General features: G+C 40.1%; 2 protein-coding genes and 1 long non-coding RNA gene across 7 annotated transcripts; 2 read left to right on the forward strand and 1 right to left on the reverse strand.

Annotated features, from left to right (window-relative positions):
* Window positions 1-225: 225 nt before the first annotated feature.
* rabac1 (Rab acceptor 1 (prenylated)) lies at window positions 226-3,800 on the reverse strand. Its single transcript, XM_026183782.1, has 6 exons — window positions 3,622-3,800; window positions 2,115-2,259; window positions 1,712-1,924; window positions 1,453-1,550; window positions 907-1,008; window positions 226-666 (listed from the first exon to the last, which is right to left on the reverse strand). The coding sequence occupies exons 2-6, from the start codon at window positions 2,234-2,236 to the stop codon at window positions 578-580; spliced, it is 624 nt and encodes a 207-aa protein (XP_026039567.1). The 5' UTR covers window positions 2,237-2,259; window positions 3,622-3,800; the 3' UTR covers window positions 226-577.
* A 265-nt stretch (window positions 3,801-4,065) lies between these two features.
* dedd1 (death effector domain-containing 1) lies at window positions 4,066-18,361 on the forward strand. 5 transcript variants are annotated; one of them, XM_026183779.1, is made up of 6 exons: window positions 4,066-4,177; window positions 4,545-4,651; window positions 5,723-6,243; window positions 6,320-6,448; window positions 6,947-7,087; window positions 16,400-18,361. In XM_026183779.1, the coding sequence occupies exons 3-6, from the start codon at window positions 5,772-5,774 to the stop codon at window positions 16,804-16,806; spliced, it is 1,149 nt and encodes a 382-aa protein (XP_026039564.1). In that variant the 5' UTR covers window positions 4,066-4,177; window positions 4,545-4,651; window positions 5,723-5,771; the 3' UTR covers window positions 16,807-18,361. The 5 variants fall into 5 exon arrangements, with proteins under 5 accessions (XP_026039564.1, XP_026039561.1, XP_026039565.1 ...); XM_026183776.1 differs by having other exon boundaries at window positions 4,545-4,645; XM_026183780.1 differs by having other exon boundaries at window positions 4,545-4,645; window positions 6,329-6,448.
* Window positions 8,905-14,348, forward strand: LOC113031584 (uncharacterized). The gene is made up of 2 exons (XR_003273751.1): window positions 8,905-12,991; window positions 13,113-14,348. It is a non-coding gene; the product is annotated as an uncharacterized LOC113031584 (long non-coding RNA).
* Window positions 18,362-23,326: the final 4,965 nt, after the last annotated feature.

Consider the following 23,326-nt stretch of genomic DNA (forward strand, 5'->3'; position numbering starts at 1 on the left):
ACCAAAATCCCAAAACGAGATTTAAAGCAAAATACCACATTTATTTACATCACCAAACACCAGACGTCAAACTATTTACAACGGGGGGGAAGATCGCGACCATGACACACTGAAACACAAGGCTTAAATACATAGAAGGGCAATCAGGGAATGGACAACAGGAGGGAAACACAGCTGGGGCAAATTAGACCTGACGAGACAGGGAAACGTAAACTGAAAACACTAAGATAACACAGACTTTCAAAGTAAAACAGGAAACACATAACAGTCACGCCAAAGCAACACACCGACAACACCAAAACGTAACAATATAATCTGCATTAATGTGTGGTTAGACTTACGTTCAGAAATCCATTTTTGTGTTCTATGGCAATTTATGTGCTTAAATGAGCTTCAAAAAGCTGTCAGTAACATGACAAGGTACATTCTTGATACCATGGTAAGGGGTTAAAACACAGGGAATTTAACAAGCTAAGAAACATATATATGAACAGCTCTTCCTGTGTGCAAACATATTTGCAGGGTCAACATGATGACTGATAGCCAACCGGCGCCTGCTGATAGTTTAGCCTGGTCTTTATACGGGCTCCATGAGGAGCTCTTCCATGTCCGATCCCTCCAGCTCACGAAACGCAGCATGAGAGCCAATCACAAACAGCGTTGCTCCTGGGAAGATGAATTATAGCAGTATAAAATGGATGTGAAGAGAAAGTAACAAAGAAGAAGGTTTTTCTTACAAATGCGTGAACAAGATTTAGGTTCCACTATTAGAGAAATGTTAGCATTGCAGACAGCAGTGGAATATGTTCAATTATATTTCCAAAATCAGAAAAACACAATAACATTTTTTTTAAAACAAAGATTCAAAAGAGTAACACAGAACAAGTATAATGTGGTTTGGTTTACCAAGAACCCAAAACACGGCAGCGCCAGCTCCGGCTAACCAGAACGCAGGCAGAGAAATGGCTCCAGCCAGGCTCATCTGGTGAGGCGTAGTCAACTCTTTGCCTGGTTTGAGAACACAAATTATGACAGCAATTAAAGATTCCATAAAAATGAAGATGTTTTATTTTCTCAAACTAAAATCTTACATAAATTTAGCTTATTCTTCACTAAACTGACATCTTTTGTGGTTTACTGAGAACTGTAATAGTAGAGAACAATAATTTGCGGGCAGAAATAGGTTGCTTCATTAACCCATTGATTTAATTTCTATACACAACAATTTAGAGGTAATAAATAAATAAATAAATAAATAAATAAATAAATAAATAAATAAATAAATAAATAAATAAATGAATAAAGATATACAACTTAAAGTTTGATGTTTAATTATTCGAGCTAGCTTTATCTTAAAGTAGCTGCTCAAAAAAACATTTATATTACTTGCCGGTGATTCAACAAGCAGGTATTTATGTGATTGTCCGAGTTATTTGAGACACTTTTACTCACCGAGCACAACCAGTTTAGACTCCAAAGATTTGATGTGAATGATGTAAAAGGCACCGGCAAACACAGCCAAGGCGATCAGTAGCATGGGCGAGCTGATGCTGAAGAGAGGAAACATCAACAGTCCAATCGTTTATTACAGTGCATCAGCTGAAAATTTCATTCCTTTCTTTCTTTTTTTACTACCGCTTCCCTTTTTCCCCGTTTCTCATTGGCCTAACCAGATTTATGAGCTCCGAACAAAGTCGTGTTTTGGGCTTACATGCAGTAGAGGATAAGCCCCAAGAAGATGAAGGTGTAGTTGCTGTTGTAAATTTCCACATTTTTCACCACCCTCTTGCACAAGTCTCCAAAGTTGCGGGGTTTTGAAAACTTGCGCTGGTCTACAAAACTGGCCCAAGGTCGAATGGATAATCGGCGCTTGTCGAACCACTCTTTAGCCATGCTAGCTGAGATGCCTTTGGGAAGCCAGAGCCTATGAAATAAGATGAAGACATTAAGAACCAGAAACATTAAGAGGAGTTATGACATGTGCAAAATTTATATTATCACTTGGTGGCTCATTAAGCTTACAAACATTAGTAGCAGGTATAACAGATGCAGAAGCACATGTCAGCTCTATTGTGTGATAAATCTGAGATAGACAAACACATTTAAACTCATACTTTGCCAGGATTCCTGTGCCTCCTGTGCCTGTAGGATGAGCATCCTCAGCTGTGAACAGATCTCCTGCCTTGCTGTCCATGTCCACTTGACAGTTCTCCCCCTTTGGCACTCCAGATGGCATGTACACAGTCTGCTGTCAGACAACTGCAAGGAAGAAAACACAGAATGTAAATACCAGTTGTAAAACATTTCCATCACTAATTCTCAAGTCCCTCTAGAAGCAAATCTCACCAATGGATAGAAATGTTGAAATGCCACAGTTATTTTGATTCTAGGAAGTTAGGCAGTTATTTTGATTCATTATCAAATTTTAATTTTCATCAAAATGTAAAAACTTCCAAGATTCAAAAAGACAAAAGATAAAAAACAAACAAGCACTACAATCAAACTGACTTGGTCTCAAGATAAGGTTGAAAGAAAAAAAAAAAAGCTTTCTTCCCCTACACAACAACACTGGTGGATGAAGTAAGACTCATATAGGTTTAAAGTTATGATTCTCTGACTCATATTTTTGCTGCCAATGCCTTTTATTTTTTGTTATTCCTGAGCAGCTCATTAAAAAAAGTATTTTAAGCTTGACTATAATAAACCTCAATTAGCAAACCAGATTAAATTTATTTCAGGGGTGCCAATTTGTTTTTATATACACACACACAAAAAAATCCTGCTATGCAATTTTGCACATACTTATGATGTTGACTCCCAATAGACGTTTATATTTAGCAACATAAGTTGTTTTAAACCATCATATTATAACACCAAAATCTGGGCATGAAACTCAGTAGAAGTAAGATAGAATACATGTGACTGAAAGTGAGGCAGACGTAACAGTGAAGCTGGAAGGAGTGGAGGCTCAGGGTCATGGATGTGGAGGATATAATCAGCGAGATAGAGGAAATCTGATCTGCTGTGGTTACCCCTAAAGAGAACAGTCAAAAGGAGAAGAAGGGCACCATTCTGGCACCACTTAATTGATTCCCTCTCTTTGTTTATATCCATATAAATGGTTAACTAAAGTATTTATAAACAGGTCAGCCAGTGTAGAATGAAGTTCGTGACCAACACCAGTTTTTATATTCCTGCATTTCTCAGTCCTGTCGTTCCCAGAGGTTGAAGAAACAACACTCAACACAAAAGACCGAGCTTAGCAACAGTAGGCAGAGGAAAATGTTCGTCAGCAAAAGGGCTTGGTCAATGCCACATCATTAAACATACGACAACATTTCCAAGGAATACTCACTTATTTTATTTTTAATTTGTCAAGAATCCTAACTGAATGACATTTTTAAACCCCGGTATGTAGTCCATCATAACTCCTAGTTGTTCTTAATAACTCTTGTTGTTCAAATTCTGTCGCAGCTAGCTTCTCTGCTAATAACCACTCCAGTCGAAGCGGATTTATGATTTTATCGTAGCCCAACTTTACACACCTAAATAAAATGAACCGAAATAAAAATGAACAATATCAACTGCCAAATTTACAATGGTTTAATTACATATACTCACAGCAGGAGATGAGTTTAATGGGACTGCCTCAGACCTTTTGTTGCTGTTTTAGTTTACGGATATGATGTGGCTCTTATTTGCCTTCCTTGTTGTTGTTCCTAGCTGCCTTGGTTCCAAACACCGCCACCTACTGACAGCATCCAGCAGTTTTCCCTCTGCTACGTTTGGGTGTAGCCTGCTGCAGTACATATTCTTGTGCTTATATGCTTATGGACACTACGCTGCAAAGCTCGCTTAAAGTACTGATTTGTTTTTGTTTTGGTTTGGTTTTTTTTTCATGTGGAAGCTAAGACAAAAAAAGTAAAACGAAAAAAAAAAACAGGGGGGGGGGGGGGCGCCCTTGAATCAGCTGTCTTTACTGACTTGATCAATACGATAAAGTGACTGTTTATGAAAAACTGTCTTCAGATCAGTTCAAAAGATCAGCGAGAGCAAAAACGTGACTGGGTGTCGCCGTGGAAGTCAGGGGGCTGTGATTGGTCAATTCCTCAGCGTTGACGTAGTGCAGAACTGCACGTTGCTGTGGAAGTTACTAGATCATTCAACCCACCCGGAGGTGAGTCGCCCCCAGTTACTTTGGGTTTCTTGATTAATATCCCGTTAAAATGCTTTGAATATTAATCTACTGGTGCTTTTTTCACGCTTTCATGTATGTGACCCAATGCTTGTCGATACTACAGCCAATTTAAAGCTGAAGTAAGCTAACGTTAGTAGCTAGCAAGCGATATCCATTTCTGTTCTTTGTATTTATCGGTAATGCATATAGAGGAAAAATATATACATATATTTTAACCCTATAGTTACTGTTATATGTTTCAGTGCGTATATAGAAATGTAGCACACCTGTTAATTTCAGGTTTGTTATTTGGCTAAACCGCTGTTTGCATTGCAGTTCTTGATGTTTGTTATGCTTTTTTCCACAGATAAACGTGACTGGTTACATAACTTGTCAAAGGGGAAAATTTTGCTCCACCGGTTGTTACTGGGCGTCTGAAGAACGGCTAATATCTTTGGCTTCCAACTGGTTAGTGTACGTTTCTGAGCGTAAATGGAAATAAAGTGGTTATAAGGGGGTTCTCCGTTACGCGTTTAAAAACTGTTTCGAGCTGAGGGTGAAAATGGTGAAAATGGCAAGGACTGCTGAGCTAGCTGATGCAGCCATATAATGGTAGAGACTAGAGAACGGGCGTAACGCTGCAGTATTACGCCAACATGATCATTGACTGTGTTACATGGCACAAACGGCTTGCTATGTTTTATAGATGAATACAGTTTAGTGGTTAATGCAGTTTATATGTAGCTACACGGGATTTGTTGGAGCGGCGTTTTATAGCTTAAACAGCGACACAGATGACATTGTTTAGTGTATGTAATGCAATTAAAAGTAGGAGTATAGAACATGGAAGGAACTCGAGGTCAAGCCTGTTAAATGAGAATTGCAGCCTTTACAGGAACGCTGAGTACAATGCATTATGTGTACTGAAAAGTAAAAATGTCAACAAATGCAGTGAAAACAGCCCCGTTTCTCTGACATATTGTCCAGCTACCTAGTTTTTACCTGAAGAAGATGTCAATGTCTCACTAAAAGCTTCATCATCCATTGGTTCGATTAGTTGTACTTTGGCTACAGTTACGCTAGAGTTAAAGCTGCAGGTCCTCTAGTGAATTTGGCTTTCAGGCTAGAAAATATGGCACACTCTTCAGCTTTAGCTCTATTTTTGTTTGACCAGGTGTAAATGCAGATTAGATGTGTTGCTTTGGACTTTGCACTACAAGTGTTAGAGAGTTTTTAAAAAACATGTAACCACACCTGAAAATGCTTTCAGCATTCTACCGCTACCTTTGCCCTGTCATTTGTTCCTCTTCAGTATGTAGCATTATTGACATCTTGTTTTCTTTCTTTCTCTAACCCAGATTTTTTTTTTTCTGGCACCAGAATTTGGTGCTGATTAACAGTAGCACTGACATATTTTGGTTGGTTCCCTCAACAGCACCAGCTCAGTACCCAACCCTACTTATCTGGTTTATATGGTTACTCAGATGTATCTTGTTAGACATCAAAAAACTTTAATAGTAATTGTTCTTCTATTTGTTTTTGTAGTCTTATCACTGGCTGAAACGTGGGAAAGGTCCATAGCCAAATCCTGACCATGGCTGCAGTGCATCATCAAGGGTACCCACTCAGGGATTCACTGTACTGGGATGAAACAGAGTGCCTCAACTACTATGGGATGTTGTCTCTCCATGAAGTCTTTGAAGTAGTTGGTTCTCAGCTGACCGAGACTGACATTGAAGTCCTGTCATTCCTTCTGAATGAAACTTGCTCCGCGACACATCCTCTCGATCCCGCAGGCTGGACAGTTGAACCCCGTGAGGACAATCCAGATGATCCAGGTGTGGCCCCAAGTCCACAGCTACTAAAAGCATGGCAGCAATTAAAGCCTACGGGGTCACAGCAGCCCTTTTTGGACCCAAAACCCAAGAGTGGCCTTGAGCTGTTGCTACAGCTCGAGAGGAGAGGATACTTTAGTGATGGAAACCTGGCACCACTACTGCAACTTCTAAGAGTCCTTACCCGTCATGACCTGCTACCCTCAGTGTCCCACAAGAAAAGGAGGACAGGTGAGGATCTTGAGATTATGTCCTGCTGTAGTTGATCTCAAATAGTTTGCCATTATGTGTTTTTTATGCTTTTCAGTTTCTCCAGAGAGAATTGGACAGAGGTATGAGATAGAAAGCACAGAGTCGGTGTGTACTTCTGGAATAAGTAGCAGCTGCAGGGAGACCGAAACTCCTCTTACATCTTTCGCACATCAATTAGAAACTGGTAAGTTTACTGCTCTTTAGTATTTGGCCAAACTGAAGTACGTTCTTAAGTGTCTTCAAGCTGATTAATGATGATTTGAAAACGTGTGTGTGTGTGTGTGTGTACCAGATTCTTTTGTGGTTCAGAATTGGCCTTCTTTAGCCTGATTGACTCTGCTTATATGCAAAATATAAATTAAGGCATGGAAGCTGCTACTTTTTTTCCCACATAAATCGGTGCCTTTTGTGTATTTCTGACTATTATATATGTCAGTGATTATTATCCTAATTAAAATAATAATATTTAAAAAATAATTTTTGGTGGTTAAAACCTTTTTTTTGGATCTGTGTCTTGTGTGGGGAAGAACGCTGTGTACGCACCATGATCTTAACAGGCATTTTTCTTGTTGAAAGTTGTGATCAAATATCAGCAGTAAAATTTCGATGAAAAGCTAAAAATAGTCCTTTGCTGTTATTTTTGTCTTGCATCCCTGAACTCAGTCAATATGTTTTCTGTCAGGTATTTACACTCCTGTGGCTGGGCCATGTGCAAGTAGGCGGAGGAAGAAGAGGGGAAATGGCTGGAGCCGTAAGTCCAAGAAAACAAGCAGGCAAAGTCATCCTCTGCCTCCACCACCAGCGCCACAAAAAGTGTCCTGTGGTAAGTGCAACTCATGCATTTTCAAAGTGTCTTTCTTTTTATTTATTTTTTTGTTTTTTCTCTTGTCTTCTGTGGTACCTTCATCCTGCTATTTACCCCTGCTGCTCATTTTTCCTTCTTTAAACAGACGAGAATATAATTTTCAGCCTATTAACACCTCCCTGGCATCATCATATTTCCTGTTTAGTTTCTTCAATTCTGATGTTGTTTATCTATGCTAAATCTTGAATGCCAAAATGTTTAAAAATGCATAAAAGCGCCAAGTTCATGCTTAAGAAGATTCGTGTTTAAAAGTTAGCATACAATTTAACATGTTATTTGTAGACTTGGGAGAAATGGACAAATTAAATAGCAGTAGGGATGGTAATTGATAAGAATTTAGTAATTCCGATTTCTTTATCGATTTTGCTTATTGATTCGGTTCCTTATCGATTTCTCATTGCCTCCACTTTGAGAGTCGCCAGCACTTCTAAGCAGCATATCAAATTCATGCAAATTAATTGCGTACGTAATTAACTAGGTGGTGAAATGTTTGTGCATGTTGAAGGCATTTCCCCTCTTTGTTGTGATCAGTGTTGGGGTCACTACTCAAAAAAATAAATTAAAAAAGTTGTTGCACATATTTCACAGAACACTTTTCTTAAAAGTAATGCAGTACGTTATTTAATTACTTCCAGGAGAAAGACATTTGTTATACTACTTGTTACATTACTTTAGTGTTACTCTGTAAAATGATCTGAAACTGACCGTCTCATAATCACAAATCCTAATAAGGACAAACGTGATCTTTCTCTTAGTATTTAGGTATGAACACAAAGCCGACAATGCAAGTCGAAGATAAAAAACCATCACCAAGAGACTTTAAAGCAATCGTCTTGGTGATTCCACTGTAGAAACGGAGACTGCAGTATGACTGCTCATCAGTTTGTTACCTGTTGAAGTTCAGCAGTGGCTGCTTCACTATAACTAATGGCTCACTTTATCATGGTGCTGGGCTTAAGTCAGCATTCACTCAGCTTTAGCATCACTCTGAGTTCCTCTTAGTAGGGCTGCATGATTTTGCATAAAATGAGAATCACGATTTTTTGGCTTAGAATTGAGATCACGATTCTCTTTTCCAGTATAAATATTTATTGCACTTATTAACTGCACATCAACTTCGTAACAGTTGAGACTGAACATAAAAACAATAAGTAAACATAAAAACAACAAATGTCTCACGTTTTGTTGTTGCCGCAAAATGTCGTACTGCTTGAAATTCCGTCTCCACCGTTGCTCGACACTGCGTGTATAGAGCAGGTAGTGCAACAATAGAAAAATAGTTGCGGGACGGCACTGTGTAGCGTTTGTCTAGGGTGTTGATCATTTTCCTAAATCCCTCGTTTTGCACAGTGTTGATGGGAGCCATATCTTTGGTCAGGTGATAAGTAATAGCCTCCGTAATTTCTTTGTGCCTGCGGGAGTTCGACGGGTATAGGGAAGCGCTGTATAAGGTTCCCGTTATTGATGTTTGGGTGGTTGACCGGGACGGATTTTCTCCTGTCACTTTCTCGTCATCCCTGACGTGCTCTCTGTTGTTTTTTTTCCCTGCTAATTTTAGCATCACACGGCACAGCTTCTGTATCACATGGTATAAGGCTCCGCCCTTGTCATTTGTTGAGCAGGAAGAGTGAGCGCTTGTTTTCATGCAGAGTACGTCCCGGATCAAAATGCGGTACAGTCGTCGTCGTCTTTTTTTTTTTTTTTTTTTTTTAAATCGTTGTCATTTGGAAATGGGAAATGAGATCGCACATGAGTATGAATCGAGATCGCGATTTTCTAACGATTAATCGTGCAGCCCTACCGCTTAGCTTAGCGTTAGCATGCTGTGCTTGCGGAATGTTGAAGTTGCGTTAACAGTATAAGGCAGTTGTTTCTGTCCCAGTCTCCACTTTACCATTGCGCTCTCATCCTTTTATACAATAAAAAAATAAAAGAAATGTCCATATTCACGTCATAAACTGCACTACTGTTTTCCTCCTATTACACATAAACTAAATCAGCTGAATGTAGCAAGAGTGCAAGAACGGATAAGCAGGGTCGATAGGCAGGCAGACTAACGATTTGAAGGAAGTAGACTACTGGGAACCAGTTCTTGACAAGAACCAGTTCTCGATTCCCATCCCTAAATAGCACAGAGCGGTACACTAGATTCACACCTACTTATAAAAATGTGGAAGATGGTGTGCTTGCAAAGGCCACTGTACTTTACCTCTTCCTGGAGCTGCACAGAGTCCAAACATGTTCCAGGGTTGAGGAAACTTTTATTTTCCTTCTGTTTTGTTTTTCAACCCAGTGTCACATTTGGTGAAAAATCCGGACTGCAATATTGCCTAAAGCTCTCTGTGCTGTACAGACCACAGCGCTCATACTTTTTATGTTAGTACCAAATGTGCTTAAAAATCCTAGAGCTACTTTTAAGTCTGAGAACTCAATGTGATGCGCTTCCCTTTGATTTTTTTTTTTTTTTTAAAGCATTTCCACATTATGTTTTTGTTGGTACACTATGATCTTGTTGAGACTTAATGATAACCCTTTAACTGTCGTTTTTAAACATACAACATCAGAGTTTTGTTGCCTTATCAGTTTCTCCCTGTGGGAGTCCTTTATATTCTTTTCCCTTCATTCCACCTCTCTTTTCTCTAACCTTTTGGACTATGTTCAGCTGCTGCTGTTGATAAGAATGCTCACTGGTAGGCTGTGTCTTGTCCTTTTTTGTTTTTTGTTTTATTCCCTTTTCTTTCAATATAAGTGTCCAGTCCAATCACTACCAGATAGAGCCATTGTTCTGCTTTATTGCTAAGCTTGAACCAGAGTGGTTCTGACAACTGTCAAACCTTACATATCCCCCAAAAATCACTTTTTAGCAGTTGTTTGAAACTGTCTTAACGCCACTGAAAAGCTGCACTATGTAATCCATTGTCAACGTCCTTGCCCATATTTCCACTACTACCTGCCTTTAAGAAATCAATGGTAGTTTGTCTTGGTACAAAAAGACAGATAACACTAACATCAGTTTCCCTTTTGTGTGAAGTTTGCTTAGTCATTCATGTAGACTTTCCCAAACTTCTTTTGAATGTCCATCTTTGCCTGTTGGTCAGAAATATTCATTACAACAAAAGCCCGATGATTCTCACTTCATTCAAAAAATAAAAGAAGAAGAAATCATTAAGGACAGCCTTTCTTAGCTACTCAGGATGAGTGATGTGCCTGTGACTATGAACTGTTGCTGTCTTGACTCCACATTTGATTCCACCAGGTTGACTCAAGAATGTGACTCAGATCGAGTAACCTAAGACACAATGGATCATGGAGACTGAGGAACAAAACAAAAAAGTCTGTCACTCCACTCTGTCTGCACATACTGCAGTGTGCGCGATCAACTCAGTCATGCGCTCTCTCACAAGTCTGGGCCGATGCCTAAGGTAAAAGAGGCTCTCCCCCTTGTTACAGCAGGGGTTGGTGCTGCCACTTTGCTCTGTATACGATGCTTGTGTATCATAATGTAGCTGCTCCTTACCCTGTCTCCTTCAGAAAACATAATCTGCTTTAACAGAAAAAATCATCCTGTAATGTTCTCTAGTCTTGTGCACTGTGGAAGAAAAAAAGCTTCTATTTGAGATTTTTAGCTTCCTGCCTATTAATGACAAGAGTTATTGGTGTCAGTGTTTCACAGAACTACCAGAGTCCTCAGCAGTAAGTCTCAAACCCAAAGACTGTACAGTGATCTTGGGAAAACCTTGAGTCAGTTTGATTTTACTCAAAGCATACCGAAAGGGGAAGCGTGTAACGAAAGTATTTTAAATTCCCCAATATTTGAAATCACGGGAACTTAACATATTTTCACAAATATGTCCAGCAGAAATTCCAGTAAATGTGAGTAAGGCTTGGGAAAAGAATGAAACTAACTTCTTCCAACCAGATGACCAGATGCTTTATATGGGCAAGAATAGGACATTGAATTAGGCATAGCTGAAAACCTTTAGCTGTAAAGAAAACTAAACTGTTAGCCACACTGACAACATAGCCACTCATCACATTGTCTAACCTTAATTTACGTACACAACCTGAGAAACCAATGCAGCACAGTTCAATCTTACAGGAAAATTAAGTTGGCAGCGTAGTAGCCGAGGAAAAATACAGCAAGTATGTGTACTGTCAGAGTCAGTCTGTCCTCCATTTTAGAGCTGCCATTTCAGATTTTCCTGCAGAACTTTTCACAGTTAATTAAACTTTTCATCGTATGAAGGGTGGTGAATGCCTTCGTTGTACAACAGCCAGTTCTCTCTCTGGAAAGACCTAATTGGTCAGTCTCTAGTCATGGGCTAAAGCCTAAAAAGAGAGCTGAGAGAAGTTGCACAAGTCTAGTTTTGTCTTGGACAACATGCAGAAAGATTATTGTGGAAGCTTACAGAAAAATGTCTGCTTAACTTTGCTACTTTAATAAAATTCAGTAGCCTGTCAAGGAAGCCACCAGACTTAAAGCAAATTGCTCCAGCCTACTATTGTTCAGTCTGAATGATTCATATTCTGAAATGGCCACTGTGCACCAGCCCTGACCTTTGCTCATGTTACACAGTACAGTTTCTAAATGTTATTAAAGAGGATGACACCAGATGAAATCATGGAGGTTTTTAGCTGTGGTGAAAGTTTCAGTAGTAATGCAGAAGTGAAAGCTGTTCTGGTCATTTATTAAAAAAACGTAATGTCTGATGCCTAACCCAAACAGAGATTTAGGTTATATTTGACTGAGGTCATGGTGAGATAAATTAGGATTTACAAAATAAAATTAGAACAAGTACACTGAAGAGTTTAACTCAAAGTGGAAACAGAAATGTGTTGGACATGTTTGTGAAAATGCGAGTCAGCACTGCATATGAACCCATTGGAGACGTGCAAGGCTTATAAATGGCTGCCCTGTGAATTGAACTGACTCATATTATTTTGGCAAACTGAAACATCACGATGCCAGTTCTGGATGCTCAAGAGACAAAAAAAAAAATCCTAATTGGGCATAGAGTCCTGTTCTGTAAGGCCATGTATTCAATTGCACCAAATCTAAAATGGCTGCCAACAGACAGCTCTTTAAAAAAAAAGAAAAAAATGTCCATGTAACCTTTACTCAAGCCGTTCTGGGGAAAATCACCGAACAGTGCTCTGCTGAAGGAAGCTCATGCTGTATCTTATCTCTGTGCCCTGTGAGAGCCCTGGTGTGCGTTTGTCAAGATGGAGCAGAGATAGATAGGGCAGTTCAGTCCAATGCTGGCCCATAGCATTTGAACAGACCTCAAATACTCTTTCTTGTCACCATTCATCATCTCTTAGGTCATTTTCAGTGAAGTATCTCAATTACATTCTGACAATGACAACTGCTGTTACAAATGTCTTAAAGGTGTTTGCACATTCAGCTCAGTAGTGTTTTTGTGTCTAAATGGGGTGCTTGTGAAGGCCCTTCCTTGGTTTAATGAGCACTGTTGATTAACGGTGCGGCACAAATAAAGGGCCGGAAGATAAGGTTAAGAGATTTGGTCAAGGTAAGGGTAATCCAAGTATCCCATTTAGATTTTACCTTGTTATAGTTCAGAGCAGTAAATGCATTTCTGAGCTGATTAATTTGCCAATGCAAACTATTGGCCTTACTGAAGCCTCATTAAAACTAAGAAGTGACTGCTGTGCCATGCCTGCTTGATGTTGGGGGAGGAACAGTCCATTTAACCACTATGCAACCCACTTGTGCTTGTCTGTTTCTCTCCTTTGTCTGTGTTCGCAGTTCTAAACAGAGCACCCTGTGTGTCAGGAAAACTATATCCTCACACACAAAGAGAAGGAGAGAATGAACAGTAAATATTCAAACTACACAAAACGGTACAGAGGATTTATGTTTTTTTTTGTTTTTTTTTAAACTATAGGGAAAAAGTTCTTCAGGCAGACACAGATATTTTGCCTGTCTCTCAATACCCCCCTAACTCTCCACTCTCTTGGTCAGTTGTTCAACAGAAAAACGGATCGATAAAGAGTTGAAGCTCTCCGTGCCAAGTGACTCCTCGTAAATGGGTACTTAAACTTTTTCTCTTTTCCCCCCTCCCTCCTTTTGGTGGGGTGAGATGAGGAGCCAAACGGACTTGGTGTTTAAAGTGAGAAAATGAAAGCTGTGGTTCCTAATGTCCTGTCTAAGTGGATGTCTCTATGTGTGATGAAGCGTGAAGTGCTCTGTAACCCTAACAAAATGACTATCACTGTGTTCCTGTGCTTTTAAATGGCCTCCTCACTGTCACTATCTCTGCCTCCATCCTCCTCAGTATGAAATGGGAAGGCAAAATGGAGGACATCCATAAATAGAGTAATTGCATGAAGGGCAGGTGTTTATTGTACCCTCAGCCCTCACACACTCTATAATGATCCAAAAAGGTCAAATTGTTAATGGTGCTCGAACTTCATATTTTCCTCTATCCATACTGAATATTGTATAAAGTTAGATTATGTGTAGTCTGTTTAATCTTCTATGATAGTTCACACCTCAAAACACAAAAATGCTCAAACTGCAAATTTATCCATGTGCTTGCCACAACGATGGATACGTAATCTTTTTTTATATAACTTCATTAAATCACAATGGACTCCTGCTAGTGATCAACAAGTGTGAGTTTCGAAGTCAACACAAATCTGTTGGGGTGAAAAACTATAGCTTATTGTGTTGAAAACGTATGTGACTCGGACTGCAGCGGGTTTCCTTCAGGATTTCTCAGGAGTTTTGCTGCATTCAATTTACCCTCTACCTTCAGAAGCTGCTGCAGCGAAGCCTCCACACAGCATGACGCAGCCACCATCACACTTGTGGGGATAATGTGTTTGTAGTGGTGAGGAGTTTCTGACTTGTGAAAGCAGTGGGCAGAATTCATAAAATAAGCCTAATTCCACGTGGATCCTCCACTTTTGTAATGCCAGCTTCCTCTATAGTAGCCCGCTGGTTTTATAGGTAGTGTTTCCATGTCAGCTTTAGGATTGTGTAGACCTCCTGTAGACATCTTGGTGCTCTTCTTCACTAAATGTTGCACAAGTACAGTGTGCTCTATAGAGATGAGCAAATTTTTTCATGATATTAAACTGATGAGTCATGTGACTTAGCTTTTCTCTAAGTAATACTTTACAGTGACAAATCACTCAAGTGTTTGTAATGCATTTATAGTACTAGCCCAACTTTTTTTTTTTTTAAATATTAAATGAACATATAAAGGGAATGAATAGTTTTTACAGATGTTTTACATTCTGTGATGATGATCTTTGGTGCAACAGTTTTTCTATGTGTCTGGCTTCTGTATTGCCAATGAATTTACCACAAAAGTTATTTTAGTCTAACACAATTTATTGAAACATTGTAACACAGACATGATTTAATAAACAAAACTTGAACTATAATCGAAGGTTTCTTTAAAAAAATCTTGACATTTTATATTTTTGTACCATAAATCCCTTTTGAAGAAAACATTCTTCCTTCATTCAAATGATTTTCATGTAAAAACTACACATTTTAAACATGGCTTAAAATGTGTTGATTTAGTGTCCCCTTCTAACAAGTCGTCTGTTTTTATAGTAATCTAATTACAGACTTGTGGGGCATGAATGCAAAGCCACTGTTTGCTTATTGCTCTTCTACAAATGTTAAGAGATGCAAAATCAATGGTTTAATTCAACATTTGCATTTCTAATGTTGGCATTTTCCAAACTTTATCCCTCTTGAGTCTCGCGCCATTCCCTATAGCCCCAAACAAAACATGGCTGCAAGAGGGGTGGATGTGACTCTCAAGTCAAAGCGTGTGTTAAAGTGTACACTAATCCTCTGGTACATACATGAAGAAGAGTTCAAGACAGTCTCGTAATCATGCTTACCTTATACTCTGGGTTTTTGTCAGAGGCAAGCGTGAGTTTATTAGAAGTACCTCTGGGTCCATTTCATTCAAACATTTGTGATGTGACCATGTGCTGCTTATTCCTTCAAAATTAAGTATTTCATGTTGTAGCATTTAAAGCGGATTTGATTTTTTTTTCCTTTGAGCCATTTTGTTTATTTTTAGTCACAGTGCTCCTTTGTAAGTTTTTTTTTTTCTTCCTTATTTGCTTCATAAAATGTCATCATGCATTCAGATGCAAATATGAAAAAGCAGCTTCTGCACATGAATTCAGTGAGACTCTTAATGCGAATGTTTCTGGAAGAAATGTTGCTGGTAAATACTGTTTACATCTGCTAAAGGGGTTTGAATGGGAGAAATGGATTTTTGTTGCAGCAAAAGTCGTCAGAAGCTGATTTCCCACTTGGAGCTCTGGATTAATGACATGGGAGATGATCTCAGCGTTGCTCTTGCTCAGTACAGTATGTATCCTCTAATCTTTCTCGCTGTGCTGTTGCATGACCACCAATCCTGTTACTACGGAACTCCAGACGCTATCTATTCTCAGCCTTACCCATTTTGATCTGAATGAATCTGCCCTTTATAAACACCTGTCAGGAACAAAAGCCACTCCCGGGCTTGTCACTGCTGAGTTGTTTTTGTTACCCCCGCTGCGATATTTGCTCAGGGTGCCAAGTTCATTTAATCATATTCAGTATACAAACGCTACAGCCGTGATTTATGAGGACCATGCTGGCTGTCGTACAGAAAATTCTCATGCACCAGCGTCTTCTGATTCAGTCATGTTGCTAAAAACCATAAGTACCTAAAAAGGAATTGTCCATCCAAAAAAAGAAAAGGGATCTACACAGCCGGATGAGCTAAAGACGATTTCTCTCAGTGCTCTGAATATCTTTCACTGAAACAGACGAGAGGGGCTTGTAGCTGTATTGAGCACAAAAGTTCACATGGGTTGGTCTAAGTCCATTGCCCTTCGTAAATAATTTGCCCTGTTCCACCACCGTATTCACTTACTTTGTCATGATTTGGTAAAATCAAATATTTAAGTCCAGTTAGTACTCCTACAATCTCTTTTTGCTTGATGTCTTGCACAAAGTTGAATGAGCCATCTTTTAACATTGTTTTCATGTTTGTTTCTTTCTCTCCCCCGTCTTTGTTTCAACTTCATCACCCCTCCTTTTCTGTCATGGGCCTATCCATTCTTTTCTCTCTTTTTTTTTTTTTTTTTTTTTTTCTTTTCTGGGTAACCTTCACTTTCCTCCTTCCTTTTTCACTTCCCCTCTGCTCTTCCTACCATTACTCTCTCTCCTCACTGCCACTCACCCTTTTGTCCATCATTACTTCCTCCTCCCTCTGCCATTATCAGATATCCGCCTGCGTGTCCGGGCGGAATACCTGGAGCACGAATCGGCATTACGCAACGGCGTCGCCTCGGACAAGCGGCAGCCACTGGAGCGGCAGTTTGAGTTGTTCAGTCAAGCGAGTTCGCTGCTGCGTGCCAGAGACCTGGGATCCATCGTCTGCGACATCAAGTTCACGGAGCTGGCCAACCTCGAGGCTTTCTGGAGTGACTACCTGAGCGGAGCTCTGCTGGAGGCCCTGAAGGGAGTATTCATCACGGACTCTCTGAGGAACGCAGCGGGCTCCGAAGGCGTGCGCCTGCTGATCAGTGTGGACCAAGACGACTACGAGGAGGGCCGAAGGCTGCTGAGAGCTAAGAAAATGATGTCATCCAGTAATGATGGGCACCCAGAGACTCACTGGGATTCATAAACTGATCAGACTCTCTGGGGTGTATTATATTAAACTTAAAGAAGAGAAAAGGGAGGAATGTAATTAATAATGGGTACAGGCAAGCTTGGAAGCATTTGAGGCCTCCATTTGTTGCATTCCATTTAATGACCACTAGATGGCAGAACTCACCATTGGTTCTTTTGTGTTCATAAGGAGCCTTTCTTTTTGCCTTTTCTTTTTTTTTTTTAAGAACTGTCAAATTTTAGTTGGAAGTGTATTATTTGTAAATGAAATATAAATAATAATGTATCACTGTATTTTTTTTTCCTTTGGATTCATGCACAGGTGCTACATCAGGATGACACAGGATATATCGAGATTTTTTTCTTAGTCTCTGAGAACTGGAACAAGCAAGCCTGTGTCACCAGATCAAGTGGTAAGCCCCTCACAGCTTTATCTGTCTTACAAAATAGGGTTAAGGCAACTGGGCTACCACAAATGATGTAAAATACTAAGTTTTGGTTGACGCAAACACATAAAGCACATGGGTGTCCCTACCTCCTTATTTAACTAACTTTTTTTTTTTTTTAATGTGTAACCATGGACATTTCAGATTCCAGCATGAGTTTAAAATTCCCAAATCCAAAAAGATCAATTTAACCAGAACGTCAAGATTGACTGTTGGATACTTCTTTGGGGGTTTGGAAAATAATAATAGCTTTAACTGACAATTATTTTTATTGGATTCTGTTAAAAGTATAAAGTAACCTGCCAATAAAAGTTTCTGGTCTTCAAAGAAAAAATTAGATGTGGAAAAGTGGGCTGCTCTCACAACAGATTGACCCAACTTTGGATAGAGTCCACATCTATATCTAGATAACAAACACTGGAATTTCCAGCCCTGTGTACCATGATAACCCAACTTGTGATTGCTGTGGTCAGTGGATACAGCAGTTGCCAGTAGATGACAGCAGTGATTAGGGCTGGGTCTCAACAGACCATGGAAGATTCATCATCACAAGCTTGTCAACGGCAGCCCGGATAATGCAACAGTGGCTTGTGTCCGGGTTTCCAGCAAGGCCTCAGCAAGTGCTTCTCTCAGCAAGTAAGGCACAGGACAGTGCATCGGTCAATAGAAGTGATGTTGGGGAGATCAAAATCAAAAGTGCACATCCCAGCTCCACTCAGCCCTGCTATGTAGGCCCAGTAGAGTGGCTCATGGACAGCTGTCGACTCACCCTGCTGGAACTAATGCCTGGACTTCACTCATAGAAGACGATCAATAAGCCCCTTCACTCTAAGTCCCTTCATACAGGCACGACTTAAGCAGGCAGACACTGTCTGAAGTGCAGGTCTCTGCAGGACCGGGCACAGAAAAGGACAATGGACAGATTTCCATGTTTACTTTTGTGTGTATTTGTTAAAGGAATTAATTAATGTGTGTTTGTATTCTTTCATGAGAAGAAAGATTAATTCAATCAGGGGAACATTTTTGTTAAAGAAATTTACTTTATGAAGGTCAATTCTTTTTGTGGAAATCTTTATAAATAAGAAATAATTTCCTGTGAATAATAAAGAGTTTTGATGGCCTAAAGCTGTTTACATTTATTACCTGTTTGCGTCTCTGAAACTATCACCACTTGTAATCTGAAATTGTCTCCCAACTCTGAGGTTATTTTGAGCAGTTGTTTGAAAATTACGTGCCCTCCCCCTGCCCTGAAATGGTCTGAAGTGCTCCATTGAATGCAGGTCATCGTGGATCATGTCCTTAATTAGTTCTTGCTTTAAGATATCGGCATGATGAAACCCAAGAATAGCGTGTACCTCTAACATGTTAGTAATTCAACTGCTGTTTCTGGTTTGGCCACTTTAATTTCTTCTTCCATTTATGTGCTAAATTAATTGGACATGAAACCATTTTTTTTCCCATCTCTAACATAATTTCCTATTGATGGCACCTAAAGTGTAACTGTAAATAATAACGGTATCATGTTTATTTAAGGTTATTTAAAGCTTTAACATTTAACCCTCACATATTGATCATGTTCTGTCCCTCCACAAAAAAACAAACATTTGTTATCACAAGCTATTGCTTCACACTTTACTAAGACATGAAAGCCTAACAGCGATAATTCATGTCATGTCTATATTTTAATATTATTATATTCAAAGTGAAAATGGTGTGTAGAACTGTTAGGATCTATTATATAACCTCGTATAACCATTACATGGTTGTACAATAACATCAGAAGAGTTAAACACTGGTCTCACTTCTATGTCATAAAAATGTCATAAGTACAATTTATAAATACAAAACTTGACCCAACTAGTCTGTGGATTCAAAGCAGTGGTAAGAAACCTTGTGTGTGTGTTTTGAACACACATACACTTGCTGAAATGGCAGCTCAGGTCCCTCCATAGTCTTATGACCCTCACAGTCTTTCTTTTTATGTCTGTTTTAATATCGGCTCAGAATAAATAGATTATTATTTGATAAATGGCCTGTATTGTATAGCGCTTTACTAGTCCCTAAGGACCCCAAAGCGCTTTACATATCCAGTCACCCACCCGTTCACACACTGGTGATGGCAAGCCACCCTGGGGCGCACTGACAGAGGCGAGGCTGCTGGACACTGGCGCCACCGGGCCCTCTGACCACCACCAGTAGGCAACGGGTGAAGTGTCTTGCCCACCGACACAACGACCGAGACTGTCCAAGCTGGGGCTCGAACCGGCAACCTTCCGATTACAAGGCGACCGCCCAACTTTTGAGCCACAATCGCCCCACCTTTATTTGATTAATGTTTGGTTATTTTTACATTGTAAGGCACTAGCAGGCACACAGCATTCTTGCATTCATACGGTGCTATTCTAGTCTTAGTGACCAGTCGCCACAAAGTGCTTTTGACTACAAGCCACACTTTAACCTTATATTAACACAGCACTTCATTCTATACACTTCAGGCACCATCTACCTGAGAAGCATCTGTGGACTGTGTGAGGAAGTCAAAGTAGGACAAATGTGCACTCCACACAGAAAGGCCACAACCAGGATTCAGACGAACAGAACTGACTATGAGGTGATGTTGTTAACCACTGCAGCGCTGAGCCGCCCTATTTTGGAGCTTGTGTCCATGTCAAGACATTGGCTGAGCTCTGTATGACTTCTGTTCCTTATGTGAACCCTATATGATTGATTCTACAGTGTTTTGCTATTACACTGTCCACATGATCCTTCAAAGACCTGCAGGTGCCTGTCTCTGTGGGAACAGACTTCTCATGATGGTGTCAAGGTCCTCCTTGAACTCTGTCACCACAATCCCATAAAGAAATCCACAGAGACAAGCCATGTAGAGTTTTCAGTTTCAAACTTGTGTTTAACCACCATTTTATTTTATTTCACTCACACTGGTGGATCTAAATTCAATCACTATAGATACAAGTCAAGATCTTTGTGCAATTTAAAATATTTTCATTTAAGTGTATATTTTACAATTTAGAACAAGTCATCAAATTTCAGACTAAAAGAATGTGAATTAGGTTTTGTTGCTGCTGTCAAATGTCAAAACAGATCAAATTTGACCATATGTATGTAAGGGTTAACGTGTTTGTAATAAATATCTGATGCCGTCCTTACAGCCTAACTAGAGACATGGAATCTATTCGGTGACATGCAAGTAGATCTTTTTGCCTCCAGGGTGAACACACTGCCCCTTGTTCTTCTTCATAGGCGAACAAGATGCACCCCAGGACACTTAATGCACTAGCCCACCAATGGCCAAATGTGCTTCTGTATGCATTTCCCCCAGTGGAAACGATATCTCCAGTTCTAGAGAGAGTACACCTCACTCTGATTCTAGGAGCCTGTTGGTGGCCAACAAAGTCGTGGTATGTGGAGATAATCACCCTATTAGCAGCAAGGCCTTGGCAAGCTTCCTCTCTGCAGGGTGATGGAAGTGATTCATCCACACCCGGATCTCTGGCACCTTCATGCTTACCTGCTGAAAGGTCAAATTTGATAGTTAAGGGTCAGTTCTCTCTTGATGGCCTCGGGGATGTATCGCGCCCAAATGCCACATATTTACCCAAGTTCATTCCTGCAGTTTATAGCTCAATTGAATTTGAGCTTCTGAGCTTTTGGTCCCCTCCTTTTGGATCTGAGAAGCAGAGGAGGATCCATTCTCTGTGTCCGGTGTGTGTGCTACGTACCTACATTGAGAATGTTCTTTTTTGTGACGAGTTGTTTGTCTGCTTTGTTAATCCAGCCAGAGGTAGAGCTTTGTCTAAACAGAGGCTGTCCCACTGGATTATAGAAGCTATCTCACTGACGTACAGCACTAACGGTGAGCCCCAGGTGTGAGAGCTCATTCCGGGTACCTGTAGCTGCACCTAGTTGGCCATCACTGCACACTTTTGTCAGGTGCTATCGTTTGGACATTACAGCCCCTTCGGTAGCTCATACTATCCTTTCTGCTGGGTCACACACAAACACACTAATGTGCTGGTAGTACACCGTGCAGAGCGAGGCGTGTAAATTTGTCGCATACTTAGGTGTTGTACAGAGTGAATCGACTGAAAGGGAACGAACAGTTATATCTATAACTTCTGTTCCCTGAAGAAGAGGAACGAGGTACAACACAAGGTTCCACCTGCTGCACAGCTTGGTTCGGTAAGGGAACAGCTAGCAAACTGAGGGATGACTGTGATGACGGGGGTACATGTGCAGGCGTGGCCATGCGCATGTCATCACTTCAGCCAGGACACACTGGGCGTGATATCCCATACTTATGTGTTGTACCTCATTCCTCTCCTTCGGGGAACAGAAGTTACAAATATAACTGTTTGTTTTTGGACAGATGTGTGTTTTTATTTATGATCCTGAAGAAACACACTGAAACATCTGTAAAACAAAAAACAAAAGAAACCAAACTCAGTGTTTTTTTACAGATATTTTCCACACTTTTAGACAGTATATCATGTAAGGAAGTATGAGGGAACAATTTGATTTATAAAATCTTTAACTTTATAAAGAATCTACAGAATCGTTCGATGAGGGGGAAAAAAAGAAAATAAGGGGCATTACAACCAGAAAGCTGATTTTCTTGTAACATAACAGATGTTGATTTGTGGTGAATAGATGCGAGTTATTTCCTGATGGTCGGTGAGGTCTTTGAGTTTTCCCTGGGCCTACTTCGAGGTAATGAAGTCCTCTGATGTAGCCCAACACGCTCCTTGGTCACATGAATAAATGATGTAAATGTCGGCAAAAGGGCACTTTTTGAAGAGCCACCTCATTTCACTTAGTGACCCTTCACAGGCTTTGACTTTTTCTAATTAGTGCATGTCATTTTCAGCCAGTTAATTATCCTGAAGGTTAGACAACACCCAAACAACTCTTATAATTAATTTATAAAATGTTGTATCTTAGCAGTTATGTTTATTTAGGTTGCTCTAATAGTGCTATATAAGAAAGCTATAAAACCTATAAGACTCTTAAATATTTAATACACTGTTGCATCCATGTCACAACGCTTAACGCTGTCTTTAAAGACGCCACCATTACTGGATCGGTTAAGAGCACTCTGGCAACACCCCACGTCTAAAAAGCTGCTGAGTGTACAAATGAAGTTTTATTATTGAGTTGCCATCATGGAGAACAGTAAGCGGCACCAGCCCTCTGGGAAAAACCTGATAGGGCCATTTCTACTCTGTTCAGAGTGTGCCTTGTTTGATGGCCAGCTAAACTGCCCCAGGCTTGCCTTGGGGAAAACTGAGATTTTTGAAAGCCCGGTTCTCACCACGCCCAGCCTCAAAGCAAAACCAGCGACGTGATGCCCACAGGGATCCCCAGACACTCTGCTTAAGAAGTCTGCAAAACTACTGAGGTCTAACTCAAAGGATGCTGCCATGTTCCTCCTCTGAACAATGACTCCCTCTTGGATGGCCCCTGCCACTATGAGAGATTTGTTTGTCAGAGAAATTGGGACGCATATCTGGAACGCTCAGGAACATAATGCTCACAAATATCCAAGGACGAGACAACACGTCCCGCCGTTATTTCTGTCCAGCAGCTATCTGCTGCAAAACTCTTCATGAGGCTCCTCCATCACCTTCTGATAGTTTTTTCTGTGAAGAGCAAGAGAATTAGGTTGAAGTTGGTACGAGCACTGATAAATCTCTCCCAACTTTCCAAGAAACCATCAAATCTTCTTGGAAAGTCTTCTGATCAGTCAGGATTAAAATGGTGCTTAATTGTCTGGTGGTTAAGAATCAAGAAAAACAAGCAGCTAGCTTTGCCTACTGCTCCTTCTAATGCACACTAATTATTAACACAATGCATTTTGTTTTACAAGCGCCTCTTTTTACAGGACATGCTTCAGAGAGGCTTTGGGGTAACTATCTACTCCCAGCTTCATGATCTCTTGCCAAGAGATCATTTGTGTCACTTGTATGTTTGTGTGCAAATTCACACAGCTAAAAACATTTTGCAGGATTGGAAGGCAGAGGTCATGATGGTGGTGGTGCACAAACAGTGGAAGAACTCTTTAAATGATGTGAA

Source organism: Astatotilapia calliptera, chromosome 11, assembly GCF_900246225.1.
Source record: "Astatotilapia calliptera chromosome 11, fAstCal1.2, whole genome shotgun sequence".
Classification (NCBI taxonomy): Eukaryota; Metazoa; Chordata; class Actinopteri; order Cichliformes; family Cichlidae; genus Astatotilapia; species Astatotilapia calliptera.

What these genes read in the sequence shown, in the direction of transcription:
- rabac1 (XM_026183782.1), bottom strand. Translation starts at nt 2,236, where the DNA reads ATGCCATCTGGAGTGCCAAAGGGGGAGAACTGTCAAGTGGACATGGAC. An exon ending in GGGCTTATCCTCTACTGCAT is followed by an intron (nt 1,551 to 1,711) that starts GTAAGCCCAAAA and finishes TCCTCTCTTCAG; the next exon opens with CATCAGCTCGCCCATGCTAC. An exon ending in TGCCGTGTTTTGGGTTCTTG is followed by an intron (nt 667 to 906) that starts GTAAACCAAACC and finishes TCATCTTCCCAG; the next exon opens with GAGCAACGCTGTTTGTGATT.
- dedd1 (XM_026183779.1), top strand. Translation starts at nt 5,772, where the DNA reads ATGGCTGCAGTGCATCATCAAGGGTACCCACTCAGGGATTCACTGTAC. An exon ending in CGCACATCAATTAGAAACTG is followed by an intron (nt 6,449 to 6,946) that starts GTAAGTTTACTG and finishes GTTTTCTGTCAG; the next exon opens with GTATTTACACTCCTGTGGCT. An exon ending in GCCACAAAAAGTGTCCTGTG is followed by an intron (nt 7,088 to 16,399) that starts GTAAGTGCAACT and finishes TGCCATTATCAG; the next exon opens with ATATCCGCCTGCGTGTCCGG.